This window comes from Dama dama, chromosome 20 (genome assembly GCF_033118175.1).
Source record: "Dama dama isolate Ldn47 chromosome 20, ASM3311817v1, whole genome shotgun sequence".
NCBI lineage: Eukaryota > Metazoa > Chordata > Mammalia > Artiodactyla > Cervidae > Dama > Dama dama.
In genome coordinates this window covers 103652449-103669517 of record NC_083700.1, presented here as the reverse complement: position 1 = coordinate 103669517, position 17069 = coordinate 103652449, and the positions used below count along the sequence as shown (strand labels likewise).

The following is a 17069-nucleotide window of genomic DNA, read 5'->3' as shown; positions in this document are numbered from 1 at the left end:
CATCCTCCTGGGTCAGACAACTGCTGGCACCAGCAAACAGAGTCTCAGACCTATTGTTGAGCATCCACAGGGTGAATGAACTATCATAGAAACGTCCCCAGGTAGGGATAGCAAAGAATTTGTTGTGTGCCAGGAGGTGGGAGGTTCCTTGTAATATTATACAACTATAACCTCAGATAAGCGGATGACACCACCCTTATGGCAGAAAGTGAAAAACTAAAGAGCCTCTTGATGAAAGTGAAAGAGGAGAGTGAAAAAGTTGATTTAAAGCTCATCATTCAGAAAACTAAGACCAGGCATCCGGTCCCATCACTTCATGGCAAATAGATGGGGAAACAATGGAAATAGTGAGAGACTTTATTTTGGGGGACTCCAAAATCACTGGAGATGGTGACTGCAGCCATGAAATTAAAAGATGCTTGCTCCTTGGAAGAAAAGCTATGACAAACCTAGACTGCATGTTAAAAAACAGAAACATTACTTTGCCAACAAAGGTCCGTCTAGTGAAAGCTTTGTTTTTTCCAGGAGTCATGTATGGATGTGAGAGTTGAACCATAAAGAAAGCTGAGTGCCAAAGAATTGATGTTTTTGAACTGTGGTGTTGGAGAAGACTCTTGAGAGTTCTTTGGACTGCTAGGAGATCCAATCAGTCAATCCTAAAGGAAATCAGTCCTAAATATTCATTGGAAGGACTGATGCTGAAGCTGAAACTCCAAAGTTTTGGCCATCTGAGGCAAATAACTGACTCCGTAGAAAAGACCCTGATGCTTGGAAATGTTGAAGGCAGGAAGAGAAGGGGATGATAGAGGATGAGACGGTTGGATGGTATCACTGACTCGATGGACATGAGTTTGAGCAAGCTCCGGGAGTTGGTGATGGACAGGGAAGCCTGGCATGCTGCAGTCTATGGTGTCTGCAGAAAGTCGGACACGACTGAGTGACTGAACTGAACTGAACTGATAGGTGTTAGGTGCTCAGGCACTAGCCTTCTGCATTGGTTTTTCCTCTCTAGACTTTGCATTCATGCTCTGCACCACAGCCACCTGAGACTTCTTTTGATTCTTCAAACACATTATATCTCTTCTATCACTGGACTTCAGATATGCTGTCCCCTTGGCTTGGGGTGTTCCCAACTTCTTTTTGCTTAGTTAATTCCTAGCTCAGTTGTCACTGATGGTTTACAGTGAACGATGTCAGATTTGTGATCTCCGAAGAAGAAGATTTAGCTTCGGCACCAGGGACCAGGCTTGATCTCTCAAGAGCTTTTGTGTAGCAGAGTTTTATTAAAGTGAAAAAGGACAGAAAAAGCTTCTGATATAGCCGTCAGGAGGGGGACTGAGAGTGCCCCCCCTAGCTAGTCTTAATCAAGGCCTTATATACTTTTACCAGACACACTCCTACAACATAGATCTTAAATTAACAAGATTAGAGCTAACAATAGAAAGCTCTTACCAGATCCTCTCCCACAATATGTGTCTTAAGATAACAAGATTAAAAAAATAACAAGATTAGTCAAAAGGTTCTTGTTAAGGAGAAACATGTTCTCGAGCCAGATACATTGTTATATTGACTAAGACAAAGCAATGTAGGAGAAAAAGGTTTGTCCTTTTCTCCTCCTCGAGAGCCCCAGGCCCCTTTTTCTTCTTCTCAAGGGCCCTGGACCCCTTCCTCCTTGAGGGCCCTGGACTCCTTATCAACAGCTAGGAATTAGCTCTCTCATCAGTTCTTCAGGAAACTCTTCATTGTTCTCCAAGACAAGACATCTGCTGTACTCTCTCATCATATCTTGTCTTTTTCCTTACTACTTGTCACAACAGTTGTCGTTGTTACAGTTTGATTAATGTCTGCCATCTCTAATAGACTGGAAGCCCTGGGAGGGCAGGAACCATATCTCTTTCTATACCATAGTATCTTCAGCCATGATAATATAGTGTTTGGTCCATGGTAGGTAATTAGTAGTGTATGTGGTGTATGTGCATGACTGGTCAAGTATCTGAGTATGCAAAGCAAAGCGGACCTGAACCATGGTAATGACCTCATAAGGAGACATCACACTAAGAAGTTGCCAGAGTAGCCCATCTGCTTCCCTCAAGGACAACTCACGGGTTGGGCCACTGTCATCTTCAGTGTATAATAGGATATATCACCTACTTGTTTGGTTTCTGAATCAACTAAATCCACCCTCATTCAGCAATGGGGACTACCGGCTTTCAGGGACACAGCACAATCTTGAAATGATAACCATTTATTTATTTATTTGACCAATATTTCTTCTGTGCCTCAGTTCAGTTCAGTTCGGTTCAGTCGCTCAGTGGTGTCCGATTCTTTGTGACCCCATGAATTGCAGCACGCCAGGCCTCCCTGTCCACCACCAACTCCCGGAGCAGTGTACTGGCAATGGGGAAACACACATGAATGAGGCTTGGTTGTTATTCTCAAGGAATTTATAGCTTTGAAGCACAGTCAGACATGTAAACAAATTATAACTTCCTATTTTAAAACACTGATATTACAAGACACTCTCAAAATTTTAAAGTATCACAGAGAAGAGACTATCAAAGCATTTACCAAAGCCCTAGCTAGAAGAGGTGCTATTTAGAGAACAATGACCCAAGGGACACACTTTTCAAATCTTCTGAGCTCTAATTCTGGACTAGTTTAGACCACAAGAAAGCAATTGGCTTGAACCACATTAGACAAGTCCCTTAAAAAACAACCATCCCTAGGTTACTTTTATGTTCTTGGCTTTTATTGGACATAAGAAATATCTATTTAATTTTTGCTTTGCATTTGTTGTTTAAATCTGCTTATTTGCTTTATTACATCATTTACTGGTTCCTAACAAGTCACATGAGAAATCACATTTAGAATTTAGTGTTATGAAAAAAAAAAAATTTATGGGTCTGTCTCCTCTGCCAAACTGATTCCTTTCAGATGACAAGATCTATTGAACATGTACTGTGTTTTCACCTTTGCCTTGGCAGCTGGAAGACTGAGAACAAAAATATCAAATTCAGTCACAGCCATGTTTACCCTCAGGATAATTGTGATCTCCTTTTTCTTTGGCCCTAGTGCTCTATTTCTAGGAGTTTTGTTTGTTTGTTGCTCTTGTGTTGTTTGTATTGTTTTTGTCTGTTGTAAACCTTTATGTCCTTATGGAAAAGAAATAGGATAAAATAAGCTAAACATTTGGTATGTTCAGTCATTTTAGAATTATTTCCGCTATTTGTCAAAGATAAATGTAAAGAATAAAACCTATGTTTGGATGTTACAAAAGTTGGGAGAAACTGGGAAGGACAAAGAAATGGAACAGAATGATGCAAACAATGGAACTTGAGGTAGTATTGCCATTTTCTATGACTCAAATACTGGGCCACATTGATCTGGCATAAGGTCTAGTAGAAGACAGTATCTGAAATTTGGACTGTTTAGGAAAATCCCAGAGATGTGGTTAGGCAGACAGATCCCAGCAGGTATGACCATTATATATATATATATATATACACGTATATATGTACATATATATGAAGTTACAGAATAGATTTACTTTCCTTTCTTTCTTTCTTTCTTTTTTGATTTAGCCTTTTTTCGATCACAGATCCCTTTGACCATCTCTTGAAAGCACTGAAACTGCTTACCAGTAATAGACTTTCACATAAAGTTTCTGAAAACAGAACGCTCCAGTTTTCTATTCATCTTTCCAGAATATCAAAAGTACTTTATAGCTGGCCCCCCTTCAAAGAATTCAGACAGACCTGAGGAAGCACCTGGGCTGCCAGGTCAAACAGGAGGCCTGGCAAATCAGCTGTCAGCTCAAGCTCTTAACACTCTGACACTATTCTTGGATGATTCAAACCAGGGGCGTGTTTTCTGTTTGTTTTTAACTATTTTGAGTAACATACCCCCTTGATGAGCTGATAAAGATACGGGTCACAGATACATACACACACACGCAATTCTGCATACAATTTTATGGGGTTGATGGACTTCCATAAGGTCCATCCTCAGATTCTGGATTTCGTTTAAGTGAAGGCATTCCTGGACTCGGGGTGGGAGGGCAATGTCCTTGTAGAACTTTTAGTATAACCGTCTCTCTTATCACTGGGACTGGAGCAGCTTGGATGGAATGAGGTAACCGGACCGGAAGACACAGACCCCCAAAGCCTCTGGACAGGCCCCTCCAGGCTCTCCCTTCCCCCAGTTCCCATTCGCGCAGGTGCGAAAACCTAAAGGGCCACCCGGGCGCTTCGGCTCTGGAAGATGGGGGGAGGATGGACCCTGGGAGGGGTAGACGCGGAGGTGGGGGCCTTCCCGAGGTTGCTTGGTGACCAAACTCTCCGCCCAGATCGTTCCATTTCCTCAGTAGGGGGCGCCGCGGGCCAGAACGTTGCTGACGGACCTCCCAGAGCGGCCCTCTTCCGGATTCCCCCCTCCGCTGGGTGGTGGCGCGGGCCCATGACGTCACAGGAGGCGGGGCCAGCGCTGCTGCCGGGTGCTGGAGGCGCCATTGGCGCCGGCTTGGCCTGCGAGCTCCGCTGAGGAGCGGGAGGTTGGGTCTCAGTTACAACCGCGTCGGCTCCTGGTCCCTGGTCTTTCAGCGGCATGGCGTGCGGGGCGACATTGAAGCGGCCCATGGAGTTCGAGGCGGCGCTGCTGAGCCCTGGCTCTCCGAAGCGGCGGCGCTGCGCCCCTCTCTCTGGCCCCACTCCGGGCCTCAGGCCCCCGGACGCCGAACCGCCGCCGCTGCTTCAGACGCAGACCCCACCGCCGACTCTGCAGCAGCCCGCCCCGCCCGGCAGCGAGCGGCGCCTTCCAACTCCGGGTAACCAACGCTGCGGGCTTGGCAGGAAGCCAGGCCCAGGCATTTTTGGGGGTGGGGAGGGGTGGGGTGGGGGTGGAAGAGGATCATGAACGCTAGGCTAGTTCACTTACGGACCCCTTCTTTGCCGTGAGAAAAGGGAACAGGGGTGCCGCTGGGCCTTGTCGCTTCCGGGGATGGAAGACATCCGGGAGGGGTAGTAGGGCCACAGAGCCGGTTTTCGGTTTTCCTGGAGCTGGGGAGCCTTGAGGGGTGGGCAGCGGGAGCAAGATGGAAATAGCCCCGGCCGCTCGGAACCCTCCCAGACCTCGGAGCCTCTCCTTTCTCCGCTGCCCTCCCCTGTACTGAGCCGCCCTGCAGATCCAGTGGGCCATGGAAAATTGGATTCTGCTCACGAACCTGGCCTTGAGGGTGTGGGGGTTGGGGGCGGGTTACTGGGAAGGGGCCTGAGAACGTGCTGTGAAGCACTGTGCTGGGACTTGTAGGGAGACCTGATTTCCAGAAGTCTTTAGGGATCTCAGGCCGCCCTCGAAGTCGTGGAATCCGATTTCAACCTGTTTCTAAGAGACTGGCCATGTTCTTTTATTGTATGGCTATTGTCTTGCACCATATTTGGCTTGAAATCGGTAGATCGTTAGCTAGAATTTGAGAATCCTTCAACGTACAGAGGCTCCGGAAGCAGAAATTCAATTATCCGTAACAGAGATTCTCTTTCAATGAGGCATTCCACACAGGCCAGGGAAAGACGAGAACTGGTGTGACAATAAAGTTAAAAAAAGAAAGAAAAAAACTCAGCTTCTAATCACAGCGCAAGAATAGATAGAGGGAAAGGTGCATCAGAATGAATATTTAGCAGTTTTAAAGGGCTCCCGGAAATGGGGGGCGGGGAGGGTGGCTCACAACTGGACTTCGGCAACTCATTTCATTGTGTTTTTCTATTCCTCAAGCGTTAGCAAAACCTTGAGGTTGCCTTAAAATCTCTCTTTTCTTACCCCTTTCAGTTACCAGTGTCTTTAGCCATTATTTTCTCCCCACTCTGCATAGTGCATATCCACAATGCAGACTTGAGGCCCCTCATCCTCTCACACCAAGATCCCAGCGGTAGCCAGCCAGGCTCTTAGGCACTGTGTCCTTTACTCACGTTCATCTCACCTCTCCTGTTATCTTGGTATTAAAAGGATTTATCTGCTATAGCCATTTCTTGCCTAGTCAGTCTTTTATACATTTTCCCCCAAAACTATGCCTTTGCTTTTTTCCCCCCAGCCCCACTTGGCTGTACCTTATCCTTGACTTCCATCATGATGATTTCACCTGTTTGCTAATAAATACAATTATTTCTTCAAGTCTTCCACCCTTACCTGACTAACCCTGCCCCATAAGGAACTCTGTTCTAATTGTCTGATCACTTAATGTTGCAAGGCCTTGTGTACTGAATGAAATAATGTTTGCAAAAGCAGGGGATGTAGATACCCTCTTGAAAAGATATATTTTTCTTCCACTGCTAAAGATACCCAAGGTTAGTCACATAATCTTTCTGGATCGCTCTTCTGCAAAATAGAATTAATACTTGGCTCACCGATCTTGATGGATTTTATGTAAATTTTTTATTTCTTACAGTACTACCATCAGATTAATTCTGTGTAGTTTTCAAAATAGCAAATGCTTAGTAAGTAATTGCTGAATGTATTTGGAAGCCTAAATATGGCAGAGTGCTATACTGGGGTCGCTGGGGTTTTTTTTAATCATAAAATTTAATTTTTGCATGGATTTCTTGGTCATTTTATGTGAAAGCATTTTATTTAAAATATTCATTTGTAAAGATTGATCAGTTACATTTCTTAATGCTTATTGGAATATGATTCTGACATGGAAGAACCAATATGATTTGTTGCTTTGGTTTAAGTGGAAGATGCCTTATGGATTAAAATGGAAGGATGAGGGAAAAAATATTAGTTGCTATACAAAAGGAATAAAGCCAACTAATAGAAGAGTGAATTTAAAAATCTGACTTCATTTTAAAATATCCTAGTTAACTCAAAAGTTCTCTGAGAAATAGTCAAACTGTTCTTACTCAACTTAAAAAAGGTGGGGGGGGGTATGTGTTATAGCACTTTTTATGGAAGGAGCCTATAAAATTAAGTCTTTTGTATTGTTTAAAGAAACTAGGTGGATACCAGGCATGGAAGCGGCTTGCTGACCTCCAGATGTTTGTAAACATGGATTGAGTTTAGATGTAAAACAGTTAATTAATAATTGATCATGACTTGAGGCTTGGAGAATAACTTCCAGAAAGAGATAACATTTTAGCTGGGTCTTGAGTAATGTTAGGGGGAGAGACAACCTCAGATCAAGCAAAGGAAAAGTGTTAGAGCAAAGGCCAGAAAACCCACAGGTTAAAGAAAGGATAGTTTAAGGCAACTGGATTGTAGTGGGAGATGGAACTGGAAAAATAATTTGGGGCCAAGTCTTGGAAGGCAAGGGATACCGTGTTCAAGAGTTTGAATTTGGTCTGTGGCAACCAGAAGCCATTGTAGAATTTTGAAGATGGGCTTAGTTTGGTATAACCTGGAAGTACAATCTCAAATAATAATGGGAGGCAAGAATTTAAATTATTAACCACTGTTAATTTTTTTTTTTAATGTCTTTTCCTGTTTTATGTGCCCTTCTTGGGAAGAAAATCACAAACACTTCTTTTTATCCTGTGCATACCATGTTTGGACTCTTGGACTTGCCAGTCCTTCTGCCAGCCTTAATGTTGTATCTTTCCATTTGTTCACTTTGTTATACAGGAGGCGGTTAGAAGTTTATCAAAGACCTTCTGTTCTCACGAGCATTGTCCTCATACTTGTCCTCTCTTGTTTCAAGTCTTTGTTCCTTACGTCCTTGTATTGATTCTGGCAAGTATGTGCTTGGAGAATAATACATTTTGAAGATGAAGCAGAGACTTCATAAATTCAGGGATCTAAAACATGAACTTCATAGTATTCTGAAAGGAAAGGTTTGCTAATCCTACATTGTTCCAGTGTTCAGGCTGAGAATTCTGGAGTTGAGCTATGTGTGGAGCTACATTGAGCTCGTCAGACTGTATCATCACTTCTGGCATTATTAATGTCTTTGTTGTAGATGCTTACAACTTTTTGGGTAGACATTTAACATTCGTTTTGAAGTACTAGGCTACTAATCCTGAATGATTTCCCAGGGTCATAGTCACAAAGGTAGGAAGGAAACAGTGGCATTATTAGCAATTACCCCTGGTTTAAAAAATATATGGTTATAGCAAGTATAAGAATAATGTAAGTAGGGGAGTGATACAGCTTCCTGGTTTTTGTTTTTTATGAGGAAGCTCTGTTATCTGGAAAGTGAATACATGTTTTACTACCCCCCCCCCCCCTTGTAGGGGGGTAAAAAAAACACACACCAGAAAACTTGAAAACCACATCCTTTCAGATTCTGTATTGTCTCTGGGAGAGGCCTTAAGGGTGGTTAGTGATTTGTGTGTTTTGGACTCCCTTTAATAGCATTAGCAAATTGATTTATTACCTACAGAATAGTAATCTGAATCCTACCAAATACTGCCTCTTAAAGGATCAGAAAATTTATTGCTAAGCTCTGACCACCTGTTCCAAGCAATAATGTCAGATCTTCTCTTGGTCAATATCCACGCTGTGAACCTAATGATTTCTGCTGTCCCCTTCCCCGAAGATCTTAAATCCCAAGCAGGACAAGAGTTTCATTGTTAGAAGCCCTTGGGTAGTAAGAGACTCTTAATTCCCTGGTTTGTGAAATTGCAACTCAACAGAGATCAAAAATAGCTCTTTATTAGGTGAAGGATGGCTTTGTTTGTTTATTTGTTGCTGTAAGTTGTCCTAGTTAATCCTACAGCAAACCGCAGATCTGGTCATCATTGTCATAGGAAAAGAAGCAAAGGGAACTATTAATATCTGGGTGGTTTATGCCAAAATAGCTGCTACCGTATGTAATTACTGAAGCAGTGGCAATAAGAGGAAGCTATAGGAGGAGTGCTTTATCTGGTATAAACATTTTTGTTAATATAACATGGAAAGAGGGACAGGAAGCGTGAAGAAGTAACAATAAAGTGCATGCTCAAGTGTGTTTCTTTTTTATTAGAGCAAATTTTTCAGAACATAAAACAAGAATATAGTCGTTATCAGAGGTGGAGACATTTAGAAGTTGTTCTTAATCAGAGTGAAGCTTGTACTTCGGAAAGTCAGCCTCACTCCTCAACACTCGCAGCACCTAGTTCTCCAGGTAAGCATGTTTTAGTGTGCATAATCCATTTAAGACTTTGTAATCGGTGATTAAAATGGTTTCCTAAGCCAGAATTGATTTCATCTAAGTAATAAAATTGGTAAAGTGTATACATTATATTACTACTTATAAATACTTTTAAAACCATAGTCATGAAATTGCAAAAGAACTTACTTAGATTGATTTGATTGACCTTCCTTCAATCCAGTTCAAGAGTACCCTTTGTAACTGTAGCATCTTGTACCATAGCCAGTAGCCACATGTAGATGTTTAATTTTAAATTATTTAACATTTAATAAAATTTTAGTTTCTCAACTGCTGTAGCCATATTTCAAATACTTAACAGCCACCTGTGACTGTTGTATTAGACAGCACTATAGAACATTTCCGTTATTGGAGAAAGTTATGTGACAGCATTGCTGTATAACATCGACAGGTGGTCAGAGAGGATGTGCTCAAAAATAGCATCTCAGGGTTGGAGGGAACCTTCATGGTCACATAGTTCAGCCATGAGTCCCTGCAAGTCGTCAGCAGGCCAGGGCTCAAACATCACCACTGGTAGTGAAGTCTGCCTACCTAAACAGTAGAAGAGTTTATTTCCTCACAGAATATTCTCCTTTTAACAGTTTTTAGAGTTAAAAATTGCCTTGATTAAAATTAGTCTCCTTATAGAACACAGATTAATTTAGCCAGGAGGTAGGGAGAGTGGGGAATCGGGACAAATTGTTTAATGGGTAAGGGGTGTTACTTGGAGTGGTGGAAATATTTTGAAATTAGATAGAGGTGGTGGTTGTACATTATGACTATACTAAATGCCACTGAATTGTTCAGTTTTAAAATGGTTCATTTTATGTGAATTTCACATCAAATAATTTTTATTTAAATTGTCTTCTTACAACCCAGAGGTCTTGGCTCTCAGACAACACCCTTCCCAATATGTGTGTGTTCTTGCACATACATGAGTGATAGATCTTTCAGTGATTGTAACTAGCAAGTCTCCTTAATATTCTCTTGGGATTTTAGTAATATAATTTTGAAGTAATACAATATTATGAGTAGGGAAACAATTATAAGTAATTTAACTGGTTTATAGACTAAGAGGGCTCAAGAAACAGATTTCAGGCTGAGCTTTGAGGAAAATTCAGAACTGGGGCAGAGCTGCTGCTGGTTTTATCATGATCAGGAAGCCAATTTCCATCTGGCATCCCAGTGGAAATTTTGGTTTCCAGCTGCAATCTTACAAACATTTGATTTTCTTCAACCTAGTTTCAAAAGGGATCAAAGATGAGATGTGTAGTGTCTAATTGTCTCTTTCCTTCATACGTCAGTGACTTAACAGTTTTTTATATTGGGCAGGTCAGCTGTTTCTTATCAGAATCACCTGCGTAACTTAAACAATCCCCAAGCCCTTTTACCCCAGAATTAAATCAATATGTATCTTTTTTGTTATTGTTTATTCTACAGATAATTATGATGTACCACCATGATTACACATAGGTGTAGCTGATCTCCAAGGATCAGGGTAGCTCTTATGTGTGTTGTGCTCTGCTTCGTTGCTCATTGCAACCCCATGGACTGTGGGGTTCTCCAGGCAGGAATACTGGAGTGGGTTGCCATGCCCTCCCCTCCTGGGAAATCTTTCGAACCCAGGTTTCCCACATTGCAGGCAGATTCTTCACCACCTGAGCCACCAGGGAAGACCAAGAATACTGGAGTGGGTAGCCTATCCCTTCTTCAGGGTGTCTTCCCTACCTAGGAATCAAACCGGGCTCTCCTGCATTGTGGGCGGATTCTTTACCAGCTGAGTTACCAGGGACGCCCAGCTCTCACACTATGCATCTGTTTTCTCTAGTCCAGTCTTTACATCAGCTTTAACCTTTTTGTTCTTCACCAGGTAAGCATTGTGTATGGGCTCAGATTGTTAATGGCATCAGAACCAATTTTCTGTGTGCAGATAAGCTAGCACACTTGAACACACTGTCTTCCTACTAAACTTGCTATGTAGAATGAATGTCAGAAACACAATTTTATGAAACTATTCCATGTATTGTAAAGTAGTGGAAATTACTATTTTTAAAAACAGTTTTTATATTCTAGGACTCTTTGCTTAGTTACCAATTCAGAACTCTACAGCCGGAATGTGTTATGTAAACTAGATTTGTCGTTTGGCCAGGTTCCTCCTGGATGAAAAAGGACCAGCCCACCTTTACCCTCCGACAAGTTGGAATAATATGTGAGCGTCTCTTAAAAGACTATGAAGATAAAATTCGGGAGGAATATGAGCAAATCCTCAATACTAAACTAGCAGGTAGGCTGACGCAGTGGCTATGACCATCGTTAATAGGATTCACTAAGGATTAATCCTGGTTAAGTAAGTGGTAACTTAGAAAAAGCATGAAACTTAATACCAGAGAGTTTAATGAATTTTAAGTATTAAGTTACTCTTCTTGATTACACTCTTTTAGATTCTAAGCATTTTATTTATACATTGTATGGAAGGACTTTTATTTACATTTTTGAAACAAGATAAGCCAGGCTTTTCTTTCAAGAGTTTTCCATATGAATAAAGGCATTGAGAAGGTTATTTGGACTAGCTGGTGGGTAGACAGGTGGGTTGGGATCATGCTAACCTCCCAGCAGGTGGTTGGGAAGAGTATAGTCAACATATTCAGACTTCTGGTGGGAGTCCCTTTGTGGATGTGGGAAGTCAGACGTCCTGTGATTTAGAGGTACTTTAATGTCTGGAAAGCACCGCTCAAGCTAGAACAGAGTGATTAGTGATGGCACAAGTAAAGCCTTTTGTAAAAGGAAGGGATCTAAATCAAGAATAGAAAGTAGTACCTATTTAGTGAGAGAGGATGATGTGATCAGAGAGGTTTTTAGGCAACAACTTCTTCCCGTAACATTACTGTTTTCTCGCATGGTGGCCCACATTACAGAATGTTAATAGGTTGGCTTTAAATTGAGAACTGTTCACTTAACGGAGTTAAATGAATTTCTTTAAAGCAGAACCTCTTTGATCCTTTAATACACTAATGGTGTGTATTATAAGAAGAAGCTATAGTATGTCATTCCCCTCTTCTGCCCCCACTCCAAAATTGTTTGGACTTCTTTGTTCACGGATGTCAGACTGCCTTCTGTCTTTCTACTGAGTTTCTCTTTCTCTTCAGAAGGTAACTTCTGTGGAACAGTCTATAGTTAGGTACTGTGGAATTTTCTCCTAGCTTTCTAGCCATTCCACCTCAATCACTCAATGTGTATGTTGACATTTATAGCAAAGATAAAGTGCAGAAAAGAGCTTCAAGCTTCATGTTCTATAGGAGATACACTAAAATTTGCTGACTAATAGTAGTATGCACAGCTGCTTGTCTTGGGGAGCCATTAGCAGGAGATGGAATTATGGCAGGGGTGAGATTATTAGGAAAATATTAGAGATGATCAGTGACCAAACCTAGAAGCTAGGGATTTGGCTCTGGGATCTAAGAAAAAGGAATAGATCTCAGAGTGACCATTATAAGGAGGACCTAAGAGTGGGTAGTGTTAAATGGGAAGCTATACGTGATTCTGACACTTGATTGTTGAAAAGCTGTGGGAGAGTTTCTGGGGATAGTATATACTGTCTTTCCCCTCACAGAACAATATGAATCTTTTGTGAAATTCACACATGATCAGATTATGCGACGATATGGGACAAGGCCAACAAGCTGTAAGTATTGCCAAGTTTTTCATTGACTTTTTCAACTTCCAAGAGCAAGATTTTGACACTGAGTACTTTGTCTCTTGGGAGCAAAAAGCCCCATGAAGTAAAATAATAGATGACATTTAAAGAATACTTATATGTTCAGCACTGTGCGGAACCTTTTAAATCCTCCCAAAGTTTATTTAATCCATAATTCCCCTGTGAGGGAGAAACTATGACTTGTCCCATTTTAAAGGTAAGAGTGTTTAAAGAAGTTAAATAAATTATCCAAGCTCATATCGCTAGTGGTTCAGCCAGGATTAAAACCCAGGTAGTCTGACTTCAGTGCCAGTTTATTACCTGACTTCCCTCAGAAAGGTAGTTTCAGCTGTTAATTTATGAAAATTGAGTCCTTAAGCCAGCTTATCAAGTGTGTGGTCAGAATTTCTTAATTCTAAAGATCTTGTCACTACTAGTTGCTCAAAACATAAATTATAAATAGCTATATATGTAAACTGAGTTTAAGTTCTTAAGAAAGAACTATCTTTCTTAAATTCTTGTGAATTTAGGACCTCTTGAATGGTGATCCGTATCCTCCATACTGTTTATCACATTCACCATTAGTTAATATTAAAAAAGCATGACCCTATATTTTTAGTATTCTTAACTCTTTTGTTTTTTATTCCTAATTTATAGATGTGTCCTGAAACTTTCTTGCATATCTGGGTACCAGGTTTGACCTCAAGAGATGGCTGCTGTACACTTTTTGCAACTGGTTTGATATCACATTTCAGCTCCAACTTTGCATCCTGAGAACACTTAAATGTTTCTGCAGGTCCATTTTATACAACTTGAAAGACCTTAAAACTTTCTGGTTGCCACAAGCATATCTTTCTTTTCTGCTCATCGAATAAACAGCTGTGCCCTACTGTGATAGATTTTTCAAACAAAAACACCTGGAGCAGCAGTTTAGCAAAAATATGCCCTCAGTGGCACTCAACAAATGGAGTTTCCCCAAGCACAGTTCTGTAAGAAGTGTGTGTGAGAGTGTGTGTATATGTGTGTATGTGTATTTTAAGTTATTATTTGTATTGTGCAAATTTCTTTGATCTTGGGGATTCTGGCTGTGAATTTGATGCACGACAATTATGGTTAAAAACATTTGCTTGGTCTACAGAAGATCATTAATGTTTTGTGACCATATACGTTGTAACAGTGGATTGTTTTATGTGTAGGTATTATTGTTAAATACAGGGACTGTTTCCAGGCACAGAATATGAATCATAAGTTAGGATGGACATTAGATGTGATTATGATGACATAGCAAAGGTCTGTGGTCCTAGGTCTACAAATGGGTGGTGAGGAACTAGAACAAACTGGAGACAGGCCGTTTGACATCTGATTCTGCCTCGCCGTGTTAGAACGTTACTTTGACTCCAAGCCTTAAAAACCCACGTGGAGTCTGTGCTCACCTCATTCACACGGGAGCTCCCTGGACACTGAACCTCTCAGAAGGAAAAAGTCTCCTCTGGAACAAGAGCATCAGGGTTTGATTGGGAGCATAACAAAGGTGGGCGCGGGCTGGGACAGGCCCCAGAGGCACTGCTGCTTGGGAGGAGCCACTTCACCTTTGTATCAGTTATTAAAAATAGAATTTGGATCCTTTGGTCAGGTTCCCCCAAATTCTTGTAAGAGATGTCCATGTTCAACTGCTTAAGCTTTGTTTTGGCAACCCCTGCCCAAAGTTGCTTACAGACTGTTCTTCACCTTATTTCCAAGGCTGAGGAACAGAAAGTAGCCTCTGTTTTGAGGAGGTAGAAGTTAAGTATACATTTATTTTTTACTGTGACTTGTTCAGGACCACATTTTACAAAATGCCTTGTTTCCTTTATTATTGTTTCTGGAAAGGAAAGTTCTATTAAGATTGTTTTAGTTTGACATAGACTAGTTTTTTTAATTAAGGCTTATTTTGGGGGAAAAAACAAAACTTGAGTTTAATTCAAACATATGCCAGTACCTTCCAAAGTAAGGTAATATTCAGAGACAGTTGTCCTGATCATATGGCTTAGAAAAATTTCTGGAATATTCACATTTGAAGATTCCTTATTAATGAATGTCTTTGACTTAAATCTAACCAAAACAACAACATTATTCTTTGTACATTTTCATTATATAGTGTTAATAAGCTTAGTTGCAAACAAATAAAATACTTAAGCTATTTGTTTACCTTGCCTTCTTAATACTGTGATATGTTTATTAATTCAAATAATTTATGTGAGGCTGCTATAACTATTTCTCCATTTCAACATTACATTTAAGATTTAAAGACTTTTTAAAGTCCAGAAGTGATCTTTTAATTATTAAAGAATTATTTTGACTTCATATTTGAAGGGTAATGTGTTTCATCTCTTCTTTGTCCAGGGTAGTCACTTCTTCCTGGAAGAGAAGAATAGCAGTGGCTGTAATGAGAGTGGCCTTACAGTGGGATAGTCACGGCAAGACAAGGGGAGGGCAGCTGTGGGGGCATCAGACATCCTGAAGGAGGGACCAGGAGTGGGGCATGCAGCTTCTCTGAAGCCTTTTTGGTACAGAGTCAGTGTGATGTGCTAGCTCACTGCCGCTGGTGTCAGCCCCATTCCTACTAAATGGCTTCTGGGTGGGAAATAGAGTAGGTCTCTGTAAGGAAAAAGATGACACCCTCTCACTGCACCCAGTATTGGTAGGCTGTTGTATCACATGGTTACCCTTTGGGGCCACAGGGTGTAAGACCACACCACCATGACTGGGTTTTGGGATCTTCTCAAAAGGGACTAGACTTATTTGTTTAGTGTTTTATGCAGAGAAAAGACGAATCCTAGATCAGAAAATGGGGATGTGTAAGGTGATCCTTAGGCAAGTGAAAGTTTTTTCTCTAGAACTTGATTGCTAGGGCTTTGAACTTAGGGGCAATTCCCAGGTAGGGAAGTGTCTTTGGCTCATGGAAGTAGGTCAAGGCCAAGGGAAGAAGTCATCCTACAGAGACCTGTAAGGATGGGCCAGGACCTGTGGTCTCAGAAGAGCTGTGTATAGTGAACTAGTTTAAAAACTTTTAATTCCATTATCTTTCAGTAAAGTCTTCCTCTTAAGGGGAAGGAAGGGAGTAAGTGTCCAGGCATACCTAGGTCAGAGGAGTACAGGGGAGATCAAAGTTTGTGAGGCAGTGATAATTGTTAGGAGTTCGCAAGGAGAAGACTATCAGGAGACATAAGAAGTTGGGCCAGCCTTCCCCACATGGTGAGTCTTCTCTGTCCAGCAGGGAGGATTGCCTGGTTCGTGTAGTCGTTAACAGGAGTGGTCTTTGGATGTTTGTAGCCCTAGAGTTTAGTCTGCTCTGCCACTAATTTGCTATGTGAGCCTTGCCAAGCTACTGAACTTGACGAGCCATAGTCTCCTTGTCTGTAAAATGAGGGTTAATTGTATGTACATCATTGGGGTTTGTTTTCAAATGTGAGATTACATTTTCCATGTAAAGTATTTAGCACAGTTTGGGACATAGAATATACACTTGAAAATGTTACAGCAGGTTTCTTTATAGTGGTCTTCATCAGATCTAAAGACCAAAACCCTTTCTTTCTGCATTGGTGATTCTCAACTTCCAGAATGAATAGCCCCTTGTTAACATCAAATCTACGTTCTCTTAGAATTTGTACTTTCTAAGTGTTTGACTGAAAAATAAAAGATGAATGACAACTGAATTCAGTGATGCCTTTCAGTGAATCTGTATTTTGTTACTCACTTAGCAGGGATCAGCAAACTGGCCTGTTTTTTGTAAATAAAGTTACATTGGAACACTGCCACACCTATTTGTTTGCATCTGTGGCTGCTTTCACATCGCAACTCCAGAGCCAGAGACAGTATGGTCCACAGAGTGAAAATACTCTTTGGCCCTTTATAGAAAAGTGTGTGAGTTCCTGCACTGTAGCATTAATAGACATTTTAGAAAGCTTACAAACAAGGCAAATTTGGTGCATCGTGGATGGGAGAGTCACACCTCAGGTTAAGGTATGATGAAAAATTCCTCTGTTACCAAGGTAAACTGAATGCTGTTAGGAGCGATGGCTTCTGTGCTGCCCTGGTGAGTCTTTCCTTGAAAAGGCCTTCAGAGTATGTGTGGTCTGGGCTTTGAATAAGGTTGATACCTTCAGCGAAAAAAGATGCAGGTTTACCTAGGAAAAAATCTCCAGGTCTCAATGCCGCACCACACTTTCAAATAAATAATTAGCTCTTCATTGTAGGAGTGGTGTGATACTTCGTCTAAAATTT

General features: G+C 41.2%; 1 protein-coding gene across 1 annotated transcript; it reads left to right on the top strand.

Annotated features, from left to right (window-relative positions):
- The first annotated feature begins 4475 nt into the window (after nt 1-4475).
- Nucleotides 4476-16605, top strand: AKIRIN1 (akirin 1). The gene is made up of 5 exons (XM_061122321.1): nt 4476-4822; nt 8948-9088; nt 11262-11396; nt 12723-12794; nt 13464-16605. The coding sequence occupies exons 1-5, from the start codon at nt 4603-4605 to the stop codon at nt 13472-13474; spliced, it is 579 nt and encodes a 192-aa protein (XP_060978304.1). The 5' UTR covers nt 4476-4602; the 3' UTR covers nt 13475-16605.
- Nucleotides 16606-17069: the final 464 nt, after the last annotated feature.